This window comes from Ailuropoda melanoleuca, chromosome 8, assembly GCF_002007445.2.
Source record: "Ailuropoda melanoleuca isolate Jingjing chromosome 8, ASM200744v2, whole genome shotgun sequence".
Lineage (NCBI taxonomy): Eukaryota > Metazoa > Chordata > Mammalia > Carnivora > Ursidae > Ailuropoda > Ailuropoda melanoleuca.
Window position 1 is genome coordinate 129,003,760 of NC_048225.1, and position 15,730 is coordinate 129,019,489.

A 15,730-nucleotide genomic window follows, 5' to 3' on the forward strand; every position below is an offset into this window, starting at 1 on the left:
CCCCCGCCGCACGCCCCGGGGCCGACTTCCGCCCGCGCAGCTTCCCCTCCCGGGTTTCGGGAAGTCCCCTCCCTTCCCCTCCCGAGCGCCCCACGCCTCCGGTCCTGTGCTGCAACACCCACCGAGCTGCTTCGCGCCCGCGGGCTCTGGGGACCCCCCGGGGCCCCCGCTCTCGGGGTGGGCCATGGCGGCAGGTGAGAACACAGTTAGTGGAGGCCCGTGGGCCGCCCGGCTCCCTCCCTGCGCTCCGCGGACCAGGGCAGACGGCCGGACTGCCTCCCACGGCGGCTCCGATTGGACCTAACTTCAGGATCCTGGAGGTGGGAGGGCGCTGGGCTTTTTGTCGGGTAGTGGACAGGGTAGGAAGAAGGACAGTTGAGTCTGGTGAAAAGACACGAAAACTTGGGTTTTGTGGGTCTTCCTGGAAACCCGAGGGGTCCTCCTGAAAGCCTAGAGGTGCGCTCTTTAAGAACCTTAGCTGGACCGTGAGGTTCTGATGATGTCATCAGTAGAGTGGGAAGGTCAGAAGCCCTTCAAACAGACTGTCAGGTTGGCATGATGTCATTGCAGGCCATTACAGAACAGAGTGTGGTCCCCGCAGTCGGGAGTGAGGACGGGTGGGGCCTCTAAAGGGGATGCAGGAGCGGTATGAGGTCAGAGCCGAGGTCAGCTGTGGGCGCCCGAGTGGAGCTGGGCTTGCTTGGCAGAGGGCTGGTGCCGCCCCGCGGTAGGGTCCCGGTCTCTTTAACTGCCTGGTGACGTCACAGGCGTGAGAGCTCAGGGTTGGCGGACCACCGCTGACCCTACCCTCCCTTGGAAGGACTGGGGAAAGGAGGGAGCAGAGGGGGGCCCCTTGTTTGCCTCCCTCGCTCCTTCATCTCTGCCCCACTTGTCCGTTCCAGATGCAGTGAGTGAGGGGGGGGCCATGGCGGAGGAGCGGCCCCCCCGGCTGGTGGATTACTTCGTGATAGCTGGGCTTGCAGGGAACGGAGCACCCATCCCCGAGGAGACGTGGGTTCCCGAACCCAGTGGTACCCTGCGCCCTCCCCGGCCAGCCGAGCCCATCACAGACGTGGCAGTCATTGCTAGGGCACTGGGCGAGGAGGTGCCCCAGGGCTACACGTGCATCCAGGCCTCCGCCGGGGGCCACCCCTTGGAACTCAGTGCTGGGCTCCTGGGTGGAACTCAGCCTGTCATCTGCTACCGCCGGGGCCGTGACAAGCCCCCCCTGGTTGAGCTGGGGTGCGTGCCCCTCCTGCGTGGGCACCGGGGAGGCAGGGAGAGGTGGGGGCTGGGGTGAGGGTGGGAAGAAAGCAGGCTAGAGGCAGGGAGCAGGGGGAGGTGGACGCAGCTAGCCCTCACCTGGAGTTGGTTGGTGGCCTAGTGTGGCTGGTTGCTAGTGTGGGATCTTGGGCCGGGTGTAGAGCCTCTCTGTAGAGTGGGGGGAAAGAACACCTCCCCACAGGGTGGTTGGGAAGATCGAATGAGGCCATCTGCATGTGGGGCTTGGCACAGAGTCAGCAAATGGAAACTTTTCCTCTTGGCGTTTATGAATGAGCGTGAGAGCCAGGGAGGCTTGACGGTGTTACCGGTGAAGTAGTGGAGCCTAGGACAGAAGCGGGGGTGCAGGGCTCTGGAGGGCAGAGTGCAGCTCCAAGTGGGCCCTGGTGCCGGGTTTGACAAGGCTGCGGGTGCAAGGCTGGTGGGTAGGACTAGTTGCAGGTCTGGCAGGACTGGGGTCTTCCTCCTCTGCCCTGAGCCCTTGACGTCTGTGCCTGCTCTCCGTGTACAGGGTCCTGTACGAGGGGAAGGAACGACCCAAGCCTGGCTTCCAAGTGCTGGACACGACGCCCTACAGCCACTCGGCCAACCTGGCCCCTCCAGGCCCTGGGCACCCCCGCACCTACCTCACTTACCGGCGGGCGGCAGAGGGGGCAGGGCTGCACGCCCTGGGCATCACCGACCTCTGCCTGGTGCTGCCCAGCAAGGGCGAGGGCACGCCACATACTTACTGCCGCCTGCCCCGCAACCTCAACCCTGGCATGGTGAGTAGGGCCCCGGGCTAGGAGCGGAGGCCCGCACTGCGCGGCAGGGAGGGCCAAGCATGGGGCGCAGAGGGCATCCTAGCACCAGGGCCTCTGATGCCCAGGGTGGGCCCAGAGGGGTGACTCTAGTCTTGGGGGACCAGGATTATTGGGAGGTTTTCCTTTGAAGATTTTATTTGAGAGGAAGAGGGAAAGCGAGTGAGGAGAGGAGCAGAGGGAGAGGGACAGAGAGAATCTCCAGCAGGCTCCACGCCCAGCACGGAGCCTGACATGGGCTCGATCTCACCACCCTGAGATCACGACCTGAGCCGAAACCAAGAGTCAGATGCTCAACCGACTGAGCCGCCCAGGTGCCCCGGGGTTATTGGGAGTTTTAAAGCAAAAGACCACTGGGATGCCTAGGTCGGCTTAGTCAACTGAGTTGCCCGGCTCTCGATCTCAGGGTCGTGAGTTCCAGCCCTGCATTGGGGGACTCCACACTGGGCACGGAGCCTACTTAAAAAAAAGACAAGAGACCATTACGGGGTGACGGAGAAAATGGAGCCTAGCCATCTTTGTTAGCTATGTGTCTGTCTCTTGTCATTTCTGGGACAGTGGGGTCCAGCGGTGCACCTGTGCTACAAGGTGGGCCTGGCTAAGGCCAACACACTGGTGTACGAGGCAGGTGAGTCGCCGCCCTGTTCCTCCAAGTCCTTGGTCCTTCATGTCCCCCGTCCTGGTGCCTCTTGGCTGGTACCATCAGTGTGCCCAGAGCCCACTTCCCCTTTGCCAGTTGGCCCTTGTCTGGCATCCCCTGGATCCTTCCCCTGGAGTCTGATCGACCCTCTTTCTTTTGGTGCCCCCCACTCTGCTGGGGGTGCAGAGCTGCTGGGCCGCTACCCAGAGGAAGACAATGAGGCGTTCCCACTGCCCGAGTCCGTGCCTGTCTTCTGCCTGCCCATGGGAGCCACTGTTGAGTGCTGGCCCGCCCAGACCAAGTACCCCGTGCCCGTCTTTTCCACCTTTGTGCTCACGGGTGCAGCTGGCGACAAGGTGGGTGTGTGGGGTGCGCTGAGGGGTCCGAGCTACGCCAAGCCCCTGCCTGACGGCCTCTCTGGCCCCTGCCAGGTGTATGGTGCTGCCCTGCAGTTCTACGAGGCATTCCCGAGGGCCAGGCTGTCAGAGCGGCAAGCACGGGCCCTGGGCCTCTTGAGTGCTGTGGAGCGGGGCCGGGCGCTGGGGGGCCGGGCTGTGCGCAGCCGGCGTGCCATTGCCGTGCTGTCGCGCTGGCCGGCCTTCCCTGCCTTCCGGGCCTTCCTCACGTTCCTCTACCGCTACTCCGTCTCAGGCCCCCACCGCCTGCCCTTGGAAGCGTGAGCATGGCTGCCCAGACACTGGGAAGGGGCGATGAGGGAGTGGGGGGGTGGCCAGGAGAGATGGGAGAGGTGAGGGTGGCGCTCGGGCCGGGTGTGCAGTGGAGTGGGGACGGGCTTGTACAGTCTGTGGACTGGGGAGAGTGGGGCCTGAAATCCGGGTTATGCTTGCTAAGGGGCAGGACTAGGCCCTGAGCTCAGGGAGGCATGAGGGTCTCGTGGACAGGTGAAGGAGGAGGGCGAAGGACAGGTGGGACAGGGACGGGTGGACTGGGGGTCTGCCCCTGACCGGTAACCCTCTCTTCCCCAGGCACATCTCCCACTTCATTCACAACGTCCCCTTCCCTTCCCCACAGAGACCCCGCATCCTGGTGCAGGTGAGAGCTGCGGCCCAGCGTGGGGCTGGCCGGGAGGAGGGAGCTGGCAGGGGCCAGCCTCCCTCATTCTGACCTGCGGCTCTCCTGCCTCCCAGATGTCTCCCTATGACAACCTGCTCCTGTGCCAGCCTGTATCCTCACCCCTGCCCCTCAGGTATGTGTCCCGGTGGGGGGGGCCGTGACGGGCAAAGACCTGGTAGGTGCCAGGCAGGTGGGCACGGCTGTCGAGGTTGGCGCAGGCCGGGCCGGCGGCATGTGTCTGGGGAGGGGTCTCCAGGCATCCCGTGACCCTTCGCCCCTGGCACTCCGGCAGCGGTGCCAGCTTCCTGCAGCTGCTGCAGAGCCTAGGCCCCGAGCTGGCCGTCACGCTGCTGCTGGCTGTGCTCACAGAGCACAAGGTCCTCGTGCACTCACTGCGGCCGGACCTGCTCACCAGCGTCTGTGAGGCCCTCGTCTCCGTGAGTGCCGCCCTGCCCAGCCCTCCTTCCCCAGAAGGTTCACGTGGGCGCCTCCACGCCTGCCCAGACTCTACTTCCTTTTCCTTCCTCAGGGTGGGGGTGGAGGTCCCTCGGCCTTCTCCTGGGGTGCAGCCTACGTGCAGCTGGGAGGCAGGGGCGGTTCTCCGGACCCCACCTCCAGCAGCTTCCGTCAGCAGGCACCTCCTCCCCGGGCAGCGTCCCCTCTCCCTGCTGCACCCCGTCTCTTGCCCCAGCCCTGCTCAGCGGCTCTCACTCCCCGCCGCTGCAGATGATCTTCCCACTGCACTGGCAGTGCCCCTACATCCCGCTCTGCCCGCTGGTGCTGGCGGACGTGCTGAGCGCCCCCGTGCCCTTCATCGTGGGGATCCACTCCAGCTACTTCGATCTGCACGACCCGCCGGCCGACGTCATCTGCGTTGATCTGGACACCAACACGCTCTTCCAGTAAGAGGGCCGGGCCTCCCTCAGGGCTGCTGTGCGCAGTGACACCTGCTCACGGAACCTTCTGCGAGCGGCAGGGGAGGCTTGCAGGAGCCCCACTGCCCTTTCTTCCCTCTGCGTGTCTCATAGGACCGAGGACAAGAAGTCCCTCTCCCCTCGGACCCTGCCCCGCAGACCCTACAAGGTTCTGCTGGCCACCCTCACAGAGTTGTACCAGCAGCTGGATCAGAGTGAGAGCCCCGGCAGGGGTGGGGCTGGGAAGCGGCGCGGACCCTCGGCCTCCAGCTGGGGGGGCCAGTGGAGAGCTAGACCTCCCTCGAGGAGGTCCGAGGTGCGAGGATTTCGTTTCCACGAGAGCGTGGGCGTGCCGCGTTGACGTTCCGGTGGTGTGCGCAGGGGTGGGGTGGATGTGTCCCTGTGGAGGCTTGAAACTGTCCCTGCTGGGAATCTTTCAGTCGGTACTGGTGCCGGTGTGTGGGGAGCGGGGTTGAGGCCGGCGCTGACCCCAGCTGCCCTGTCCCCAGCATACACCGGGCCCGAGGAGGAGGCGTCCCTGGAGTTCCTGCTGACAGACTACGAGGCTGTGTGTGGCCGACGGGCCCGGCTGGAGCGTGAGGTCCAGGGAGCCTTTCTCCGCTTCATGGCCTGTCTGCTCAAGGGTTACCGGGACTTCCTGCGTCCGCTCACCCAGGCCCCCTCAGAGGGGGCTCGAGATGTCGACAACCTCTTCTTCTTGCAGGGTAGGGAGGGCCCGTCTCTGGATGGGCAGCTGGGAGGGACAGGGCACCACTCCCTTGCCTGTTCCTTCCCTCGGCAGGCAGACAGTGTTCATAGGCACCGGCATTGGCCCTGCCCTGTGGGGCCCAGGGCTTGGGGTGTCCGCCCCATGAGCCAAGCTGTCCCCGGGGACCCCCGGTCTGAGGACAGAAGGGAGGGCCCCACGGGTCTGTTGCTGAGCACCCACGGCCGTCCTGCCAGAGGGGCCCAAGGGCCTGCTGACCCCCCCGCCCCCCCCGCCCCGCACCTCCAGGCTTCCTCAAATCCCGGGAGCGCTCCAGCCACAAGCTGTACTGCCAGCTGCTGCGCACGCAGATGTTCTCGCAGTTCATTGAGGAGTGCTCCTTTGGCTCCGCTCGGCACGCCGCCCTCGAGTTCTTCGACTCTTGCGTGGACAAGGTAGTGGGCGCGTCCCTGCTCCGCGGCACTTTCGCTGCTACAACCACTCCGCCCCTCGCCTGTGCGCTGCCCCGCAGCTGCAGCTGCCATGGGCACAGTCCCGCGGCGGCGGCTGGCTTCCATGCAAACCGCCCCCCTGCTTCTCACTCCGTCCCCAGCTGTAGCTCCAGGGCCTCGGGGAGCCCGGGCCCATGCGCCTCCCCTGCCGCGGTGCCTTCCGGGGAGATGGCGTCTCCTGGACGCCCGGAGGTGGTGTCCGCTGCGCCCGCTGTCTTGACGCCCATTCCCCCCCCCCCCCCCCCCCCCCCCNTCCATGGTGGTCATGCTGCAGGTCCACCCGGAGCAGGAGAAGCCGGAGCCCACCCCCTTGGTGGAGTTGGAGGAGCTGTCGGGGAGTGAGCTCACTGTCTTTATCACACCCCCCGAGGAGCCTCCAGCGCCAGAGGGCAGTGAATCCACCCCCCAGTACTGGTGAGACCCCTTGTTCCCGGGCCCCGCGGCTGGCTGAGCCTTGACTGCTCCTAATAGTGCCTCTTTCTGCCCCTCCAGCTACGATGGGTTCCCAGAGCTGCGGGCTGAGCTGTTTGAGTCCCCGCGGGAGCAGCCCGGCGCGCTGCCTGTGCCAGGCCCGTCCCGTAGTGCCCCCAGCAGCCCTGCCCCTCGCCGCACCAAACAGGTGACTGGGACGTGGGCCCCACAGAGGCATCTGACTCAGGCCATTTCTTCCTCTGTGTAGCGGGTATGATCGTACCTACCTGACTGTCGGCACGTTTCAGTGTGCCTGGCCCATAAAACACGGCTGTTGGCACTGTCATCGTCATCGTCACCCTCATCTCCCGAGTCCTCCAGGAAGCTGGGGGCTCGGTGCCTCTTCCACAGCACCTGTCGGTGCTGGGTGTCTCTGCCTGGGGCTCTCGGGCTGAGCCCTGTGCGCAGTACCCTCCTACCTCTGCAGAGCGTGGACCCTTCCTCGGGGCGGGCGCTGCTCCCCCCACACCACTTTGAGACCCCGCCTCGGCCTGGCATTGTCCTCACCCAGGTGTGCCCTGCCCCATCCAGGAGACGAAGGTAGCCCAGCGGATGGCGCAGAAGTCGGCAGCGGTGCCCGAGCTGTGGGCTCGGTGCCTGCTGGGGCACTGCTACGGGCTGTGGTTCCTATGTCTGCCCTCCTACGTGCGGTCGGCGCCCTCCCGCGTGCAGGCGCTGCACACGGCCTACCACGTGCTGCGCCAGATGGAGAGCCGCAAGGTGGTGCTGCCCGATGAGGTGGGCGTCTGTGCCCAGCCCCAGGGGGGCCTGTGCAGCTGTGGGGGCGGGGAGGAGGCTGGCGGGGAGCTGGGCAGGTGCTCATAACGTTCACCAAATGTGTTCCGGGGACAGCGGTGGAGACTGGAGGGTGTGGGTCAGCGGGGAGGGCAGGGGGCTGTGCTCTGGGGTGCCCCAGGAGCTGCCCTGGACCAGTGAAGTCTGCAGGAACTAGGGGAGGCGGAGACCTGGGGGCTGGGGTGGGGAGCAGGCCCCTCACCCTGTGCCTCTCTGGGCCCAGGTGTGTTACCGGGTGCTGATGCAGCTGTGCTCCCACTACGGGCAGCCCGTGCTGTCTGTGCGGGTCATGCTGGAGATGAGGCGGGCGGGCATCGTGCCCAACACCATCACTTACGGCTATTACAACAAGGTACCGGATCTGGTTGGGGTGGGACGGCAGCCAGTGCCAGGTGTGCGAATGGGGAGGCTGCTGCTCCTGACGCCCCCCTGGGACTGGCCCTGGATGATGCGACCAGGCCCTGTAGCCACTGTCAGTCGCTGTGCCTTAGCGCCCACACAGCGTTTCCTCCCACTTGGCGGCTTACTCACTCGCCGCAGCCCTGACAAGGAGGACTGCTCCCTCCCAGCGGTAGCCTTGGTGTTAGCCAGCATGCCAGGCGCTGTTCCGGGCACATCACAGGTTTCCTGTAGTTTCATCTTTCCCGCAGCCCCCTTCCCCCATCATACAGGGGAGGCAGTGAGGTTGCAGAGAGCTGCTGCCTTGTCCAGGGTCCCACAGGGAGGAAATGAGGGAGTCAGGGCATGAACACAGGCATAGCGATGTTTTCTGCGTTCAGGCCCTTAACCACAATACTAAACTGGTTTTTACATGACGAAGATGATGACCAAAACAGTTAAAAAGATTTCTTCAAAGCCACATGCTTGACAAGAAGCAGAGTCTGGATACAAAGTACACGGCTTCTGGTTCTCTCCAGATCCCTCATCCTAACTAACCCTCGTGTGGGCTCTGGCTCCTGGCCGAGCCCTCGGCAGGACGTCTGCAGGGGAAGGGGCCCCCTGGGTCCCCAGTGCTCCTGGAACAGGCAGGGGCCATCAGGCTGGAGGCAGGGCGTGGAAGTAGGCCATCCTGATGGGCACTGTGCTTGGCAGGCCGTGCTGGAAAGCAAGTGGCTGTCTGGTACACCGGGTGGGCGCCTGCGCTGGGCCAAGCTCCGGAACGTTGTCCTGGGGGCTGCTCAGTTCCGCCAGCCCTTGAGAGAAAGGAGGCAGCGGCAGGCAGCTGCGCAAGAGGCGGACGGCGCCCAGACAGGTGCGTCGGGCCTGTGACGGGCTTGGGGCGAGCAGCCAGGCTCCCGGGGGTCGGGGGCGGGGGAGAGAGAGGCATGGAGAGCTGGGGCTGGCCTCGAGGTCGGCATCGGGAGTTCAGGGACGGGGATGCTGCAGTCGGCTGGTAACAAAGGAGGGCCTGGGAGGGACCCCACAAAGAGCCCCATTTCGGACTGGGGCCAGGTTTCTGCCGGTGGCCTTCAGCCGCCTCCTGGTCTGTCACAGAGCCCCGTCTGGAATGTCACTCCCCCACCCGCCCACTTCAGCGCCAGACTACCTGGGCTGGTCGAAGCTTTCGGGACCCAGCTTCACCCACGGGGCGCCTGGTGAAAAGCGGCAGTCTGGGCAGTGCCTGCGGGGCACAGCCCACGGTGGAGGCTGGCGTGGCCCACAGTGAGTGTCCGCTTGACCCATCCTCCCCAGTCGGCTTTCCTCACTGCTTGGCAGGGAGAGAGGAGGATAGAGCCAGGCTGGAAGGGCCCTCTGAGGGGGTGCCGTGGAAGCTGGGGGACCTTGCCGGGCACGTTGTCACGGGGGTAATGGTGCCGACAGGAGTCTGTGTGGCCGGGGGCTGTGTTTCCCTGGTTCCTGGAGGACGGGCTAGGCTTGTCTTCTCTGATTCTTCTTTGCCCTGCAGTGATAGAGGCCCTGGGGGTACTGGAGCCCCGCGGGTCCCCTGTGCCCTGGCGCGACGGAAGCCTCTCAGACCTGAGCCTGACCGGCGAGGAGCCGGCACCTGGAGGCAGCCCAGAGGACTCGGGCTCAGCCCTGAGTGCCCAGTCCACTGAAACCCTGGAGGAGCTGAGCGCGCGGGCGCCCAAGCCTGGCGGGCGTCAGGAAGAGGCCAGCACCCCCAGACGAGGGCTGGGTGCCCGCCTGCAACAACTACTCACTCCTTCCCGCCGCTCCCCTGCCTCTCGTGCTCCCCCACCCGAGCTGCCCCCTGACCTGCCTCCCCCAGCCCGCCGCAGCCCAATGGACAGCCTCCTGCGCCCCCGGGAGCGTCCTGGATCCACTGCCTCCGAGGTAGCCAGCGAGGGGACGGTCTGGACGCGTTAGCACCAGGAGGCCTGGGGAGGGGCTGGTGACAAGCAGAGAGCCCAGAGAAGGCCCGCGGGGCCGGCTGACTGCCCTTTCTCCTGTGATGGCAGAGCTCAGCCTCTCTGGGCAGTGAGTGGGACCTCTCAGAGTCTTCCGTCAGCAGCCTGAGCCTCCGCCATTCCTCAGAGCGCCTCAGCGACACCCCCGGATCCCTGCAGCCACCTTCCCTGGAAGTGAGGAGAACCCCTCCCACACAGCTGTGCTTGGACATGCACGTGCAGGCTCCCCGTCCCTTCCCTCTGTCAGAGGCAGGGGCTGGGGAAGGTGGAAGGAACCTGGGCTCCTGAGCCTGGGGGGGTCTTCTCGCCTGCAGGTCCTGCTGTCCAGCTGCTCCTTGTGCCGTGCCTGTGACTCGCTGGTGTACGATGAGGAGATCATGGCTGGCTGGGCACCTGATGACTCCAACCTCAACACAGTCTGCCCCTTCTGCGCATGCCCCTTTGTGCCCCTGCTCAGCGTCCAGACCCTTGATTCCCGACCCAGGTGCCCAAAGCAGGGCAAGTGCTGCGGGTGGGACAGGGAGGCAGAGATTCAAGCACTGACCCCCGCTATCCCCTACAGCGCCCCCAGCCCCAAGCCTGCCCCTGCTGGTGCCAGTCACAGCAAAGCTGCTCCCACCCCTGGGGGCCCAGGCCCTGTGCTCAGTGATCGCAGGCTCTGCCTTGCCCTGGATGAGCCCCAGCTCTGCAACGGGCACACGGGGGTAAGGGCTGGGCCAAAGGGGCACAAGGAATGGGTGTCTGTGCGTGTTGTCCAGTGGTGGTGGGGTGTGATGGGCATGGAGGGCACGGGGCATCTCAGAAGCTGCTGGACGTGGTGGCTCGGTGGGAAGCAGGGCTCTGAGGATGGGGCTGTCCTCCCTCTTTGTGCCTGACAGGCTGCCTCCCGCCGGGTCGAGGGTGGGGCCTGGGCATACCTGAGCCCCCTGGTGCTGCGTAAGGAGCTGGAGTCGCTGGTGGAAAACGAGGGCAGCGAGGTGCTGGCATTGCCTGAGCTGCCTGCGGCCCACCCCATCATCTTCTGGAATCTTCTGTGGTATTTCCAGAGGCTGCGCCTGCCCAGTATTCTGCCATGCCTGGTGCTGGCCTCCTGTGATGGGCCCCCGCCCCCCCAGGTCAGTGCCCTCCTGTGGCCCCTGCTTGCTGGGTGTTCCCTACCTCACCTCTGGATCTGTCTCTCAGGTCCCATAGAGCGAGCACAGGCCTTGGAGTCAGTTGCACCTGGTCTGTCTGACCCCTGGTCTGTCTGACCCCTGGCCTTTTCACTTCACGAGCCTCCATTGTCTCATCTGTAAAGTGCCCTGAGTGCCTGGCCCCGGGGCTGTCTGACGCCTGTGCGGTGCCCGGCGCCTGCCGCGGTAGCTGCTCGACGTCTAGCGCTCCGGCAACGTTACTGAGCGCCTTCAGGTTCCCAGCAGTTTTTAGGCTGGTGGGGGGGGGGGACGCCGCAGATCGCAGAAAAGAAGCCCGTGCTCTCAGAGAGCTTGCACTCTCCTGCGGGATGAGGGTCCTTTCCCTCCCCCTTTCGGCTGTATCCCACGACGTCCCTCTGTCTCTCCGAGCATCCGGTCCATTTCTAGCCCTCCGCCTGCTGGTCCGTGAGCATGCCTCCTTTGTCTTGGCTCCCAGCAGGCCCCAGCTCCTTGGCTGACGCCAGATCCAGCGTCTGTGCAGGTGCGGCTGCTGTGGGACGTCCTGACCCCTGATCCCGGTAGCTGCCCGCCGCTCTATGTGCTCTGGAGGGGCCACAGTGAGTCTGCTGTTTGGCCTAGGCTGGGAAGGGGTGGGTCCCTTGCCCAGAGGGCTCAGGAATCCTGGCTGCCTTCCTGTCTTTCACCCAGGCCAGATCCCGCAACGGGTGGTATGGCCAGGCCCCATACCCGCGCCCCTCAGCCTGGAGCTCCTGGAGGCAGTGTTGCGCCACGTGGGTCTCAACGAGGTGCACAAGGCGGTCGGGCTCCTACTGGAGACTCTAGGGCCGCCTCCCACTGGTCTGCACTTGCAGAGGTATGGTGCTCCCATCCGGGAGGTCCCTGGCCTGTCCCAGACTCCACACCCCTCTTCTCTCACTCGTACCCTCTGCCTCCACTCCAGGGGCATCTACCGTGAGATCTTATTCCTGACAATGGCTGCTCTGGGCAAGGACCACGTGGACATAGGTAAGGGAGCAGGCAGGGGGCTGAGGAGTTTGAGTATCTGGGGCCAGGCGTCGGGGGTTAGAATTGTAATCTGTTGACCTACCTCCACCCTCTTCCCCAGCGGCCTTCGATAAGAAGTACAAGTCCGCCTTTAACAAGCTGGCCGGCAGCATGGGCAAGGAGGAGCTGAGGCAGCGACGGGCACAGATGCCCACCCCAAAGGCCATTGATTGCCGGAAATGTTTTGGAGCACCTCTGGAATGCTAGGGACCCTTCAGCTTTCCTCTCCGGCCTGGGGTGGGGAGGTGAGGGAGAACGGATTCTGGACATATCCTGCTTTCCTACTCCTTTCATAGAGGAGTTGGGAATGGGCTGGGAAGCTGGCCCAGCCGCAGGCTCCGAATGTGGGCAGCAAGAAGAGGGACCCACTGTTAACAAAAATCACAATCCCCCTATTTCCAGCCTGCCCAGTATGCTCGCGCTGACGCTGTAAGAGGCCTGGCGGGAGTTGGCACAGCTCTGTTCCTCCCCCAGATGATACCAGGAACTCACCTCCAGGGTGCCCACAGATCTGCACTGCCCTGGTCATTTTCTAAGTTTTTGTTTTAAAAAACAACCGGAAAGATACAGAGCTACTGAGTCTTTGCCCTGAATGGGAGGGAGGGATGTCATTCCCCGCCGGGGATGGTCCTTCTTCCCTGGCACTGCTGCAGTAGCCAAGCGCTCCGTCGTTATCTTTCTACCTTAGTGTTTGTATTTCAAGTTATTTATTTTGGAGCCATAGCCCCCTTGCTTAGGAGGTTCCCAGGGATGATGAGAAAGAGAAGGGAAACGGGGCACCACGGTTCAGCAGTTTGTAGCTCCTGGAAAGTCAGGAAGGAGCTGGAGGAGCCCCGTCCAGCCCTAATCCTTCCCATCTACTCCACCGTGGGGAATGCCTCACCCACCCAGGGCCCTGACTGCGCGGTAAGGATTGTTCCTTGCAAAGTTTTGTTGGATGTAAATATAGTAAAAGCTGCTTCTGTCTTTTTCCTTCTGCCTCCTGTTCCCTGGGTCTGGAATAATGGCAAGGGATACCTCTCTTTCCCCTGGCTGCTCATCCCCCTTTCCACCTTTCCATCCCTTGCAGCCTTGGGCACGCCCTGCTTTCCCTGACCAGGTCTGGTACTGGTCCCTTGGGGCTCAGGGAGTTCTTGGAGCAGGAGAGGGGTGAATCCGGTGCTGGTTATGGTGGTGCCAGTCTGTGTGGCACTTCTGGCCCTCCCACACAATCACCCCCTTGTCCCTCATTTGTACCCCACACAAAGGCTCCATTCTCTGGGGGCCTTGAGCTCATCTCTGCCTTCTTTCCTCTCCCCCAGCTTTCGCCTCCCGGCTTCTCCAGTACGTCCTCAGAGAGGACAGCCCTCTCCCTAGTAGTTGGTGTTGGCAGCTGTCATGCATCCTGGGAGCCCTGGCGGCCATCCTAGGCCCCCTGCGTTGCTCTAAGGCAGTACTCTTCCAACCAGGCTTTCATCCTGGAGACAGGACCAGGAAGACAGGCGCAAGGGTTAAGGAGCTCACTGAATGTGGGCAACAGGGAGACAGGCCCAGTCGGAATTCTCCCTTTCCTGTATAACGAAATAAACCACTAACAGAGCTGCAGAACCAATCACCAAAGGGAATTAGCCAACAAAACAAATGCCTTCGGGAGGAGGGCAGGAGCATCAGTGTGGAGGGAATAACTCACATGAGGCTTTGGTGCAAATTCCCGGGGGGGGGGGGGAGAACAGTGGATGACGAGAGAAGCAGTACTGAATTCTGGAAACTTCAAGCCAAGGACCGACCCTTTCCCGTCCTGTGCTGAGTACGGTAGATGCTTTTCCTGTGCCCTACAAGAGCTGCACAGGGGGGAGGCTGGGGCTTAGGAGATGCCCTGTCCTGCCTGGGACTAGGAGGTGCTTTCTTCAGAGCGGAGATCGTCACATCAGCCCAGGTTCTGATCGGACCTCAGTCCCCAGAATCAACCTCTCCCCGTATCTGCAAGGGAGCAGTTGCCTCCCTGACATCACGAGTGTTTCAGAGTGTAGTGTGCCCAGCAGAATGCTGAACTGTCTGGAATTACAGAGAGAATTTTAGGGCTCAGTCCCTACTTTAACAGCGCATACAATTCAGTGGTCTAGAGTGCCCCTCGACTCAGACATCCTTGCCTCCAGCGTGTACTTCTCACCTTTGGGCCCTCTTGTAGAGACCTGCAGTCAGATGGACAGGACTACAGAGTTCTTTAACCACAGGAATATCTGGAAATTCCAACAGCAAAGTATCACTAGGGCATCTGACATCTCTGTCCTGTGGCCTAGGGAGCTGGATAAGGGAGGACATGCCTCATCCTGGCCCAGTTTCTCTTCCCAGGCTTCAGAGTGTAGACAGGCTTGGGTACGACAAAATTTTAATTAAAGCTTGCCTCTGTCACTTACTAATTTTATTATATCAGCCAAATTACTTAACTCCTGTGCCTCAGTTTTTCCTTGTTTGGAAATTGAGGAGGTGGTTTACCAAGATTAATTGTTCAATCCATATCGAGTGCTAAGTACACTCCGTAAATGCTTCAAAAAGAAAACGAACGAGTAGGTAGTCTGCAGAGAGAATGGTCAGGTCCACTACAACAGTGGCCTCACACTTGTCTTCCCTGGAGTTTGATCACTCCAGACTGAAAGTCCCCTCCACGGTCTGACTTTAATTCTGTTGAAAGATATTTTCTCAGGCGTTACTAATATCTCCGTCAGGCTGGCATCTTCAACCACCATGCTTCCCGTTCTCCTCTCAGCCCTTGAAGAATGGCTGTCAGACAGCAGAGAATGCATCAAAGGGAAAATGGGCTAAGCAGCAGGTTAGGGAAAGAGGGCAGCGATTTTCTGTCACAATTACTGCTCTATGCCCAGCATGTAGAGGGACACCTGGTAACATGATGGGCCTTCCGTCTTGGGTGTTAAATAACTGAGTCAGGGAAAGCATTAAAATGAGGGGGGCCTGGGGGGCTCAGTGGGTTGGGCATCTACTTTGGCTCAGGTCATGATCCTGGGGTCCTGGGGCTCCCTGCTCAGCGGGGAGTCTGCTTCTCCCTCTGCCTCTTACCCCACTCACGCTCTCGAGCACTCTCTCTCAAATAAATAAATAAAATCTTAAAAAAAAGAAATTATTAAAATGAGAAATAATTTTCAGTGCAGCGCAGGGCAGGTACAAGTAGAATACCAACGGAAGCTGAATTTAGAACTAAGAGTGAAATGGTTAGAAACGTGAGGAAAACTCTCATAATCGTTACTCTTACACTGAGTGCTTACTGTGTTGGTGGCACTGTCCCGAACATTTTAAATGTACTATTTTATAATCCCCACAATTCCCCTATATGAGCTGGGCACTCTTCTCCAACATTCCCATTTTACAGAGAGGGAGACTGGGACACAGAAAATACAGGTTAAGTAACTTGCACCCAAATTCTACAACTGGTAAGAGGTAGAGCCAAGATCCAAACCCAGGCAGGCTGACTCGAGAGACCATGTTCTTGACGTGGACACTGTGCAAGAACGAGACAAGGCTTTTCCCCATTTACGATGACGTTGGGGCCGGCCCGTGTGTGTGCTCAGGTGCACCTGTCCTCACGTGGCCCCCAGCGCCCGCCACCGCACTGCACCGCACCACTTCTAAACGATTTGAAGAACACTTCCGGAGCCGGTGATTTCTGGGTTCAAAGCCCCGTCTTCTCACTAATGCGCTGTCTGACCTTTGCAAGTTACTGAACGTCTCTGAGCCTGCTTCTTGATCTAGCTGGGTTCGGATTTCAGCGGTGCCATTGATCGTGGGCAACTCTGGGCGCGTCGTGGGTCGGTACCACGCGGGTGACAGTGTCCACCGTTAGCGCCGGCCCCTCCCTAACACGCCGGCTCTGCGGGACCCGGTCCCCGCCGTCCCGGCGCCGCCGCTGGGCTCGGCCGCACCCCGCACCGCGCGCCCCGCCAGACCCCGACGGCCCCCGGCACCAGCGCCGCCGCCC

At 62.2% G+C, this 15,730-nt stretch overlaps 1 protein-coding gene across 9 annotated transcripts; it reads left to right on the forward strand.

Annotated features, from left to right (window-relative positions):
* Window positions 1-6: 6 nt before the first annotated feature.
* Window positions 7-12,732, forward strand: DENND4B (DENN domain containing 4B). 9 transcript variants are annotated; one of them, XM_019803068.2, is made up of 28 exons: window positions 7-194; window positions 903-1,242; window positions 1,793-2,045; window positions 2,640-2,709; window positions 2,908-3,077; window positions 3,153-3,397; window positions 3,708-3,774; window positions 3,870-3,928; window positions 4,088-4,232; window positions 4,522-4,697; window positions 4,824-4,924; window positions 5,219-5,434; window positions 5,725-5,870; window positions 6,202-6,341; window positions 6,399-6,546; window positions 6,930-7,136; window positions 7,417-7,545; window positions 8,286-8,445; window positions 8,688-8,855; window positions 9,100-9,491; window positions 9,614-9,736; window positions 9,877-10,046; window positions 10,125-10,266; window positions 10,441-10,677; window positions 11,192-11,312; window positions 11,404-11,569; window positions 11,657-11,721; window positions 11,822-12,732. In XM_019803068.2, exons 1-28 carry the CDS (start codon window positions 185-187, stop codon window positions 11,965-11,967), a joined length of 4,512 nt encoding a protein of 1,503 aa, XP_019658627.1. In that variant the 5' UTR covers window positions 7-184; the 3' UTR covers window positions 11,968-12,732. The 9 variants fall into 9 exon arrangements, with proteins under 9 accessions (XP_019658627.1, XP_019658628.1, XP_011227335.1 ...); XM_019803069.2 differs by having other exon boundaries at window positions 11,195-11,312; XM_011229033.3 differs by having other exon boundaries at window positions 9,100-9,488.
* The last annotated feature ends 2,998 nt before the right edge of the window (window positions 12,733-15,730 follow it).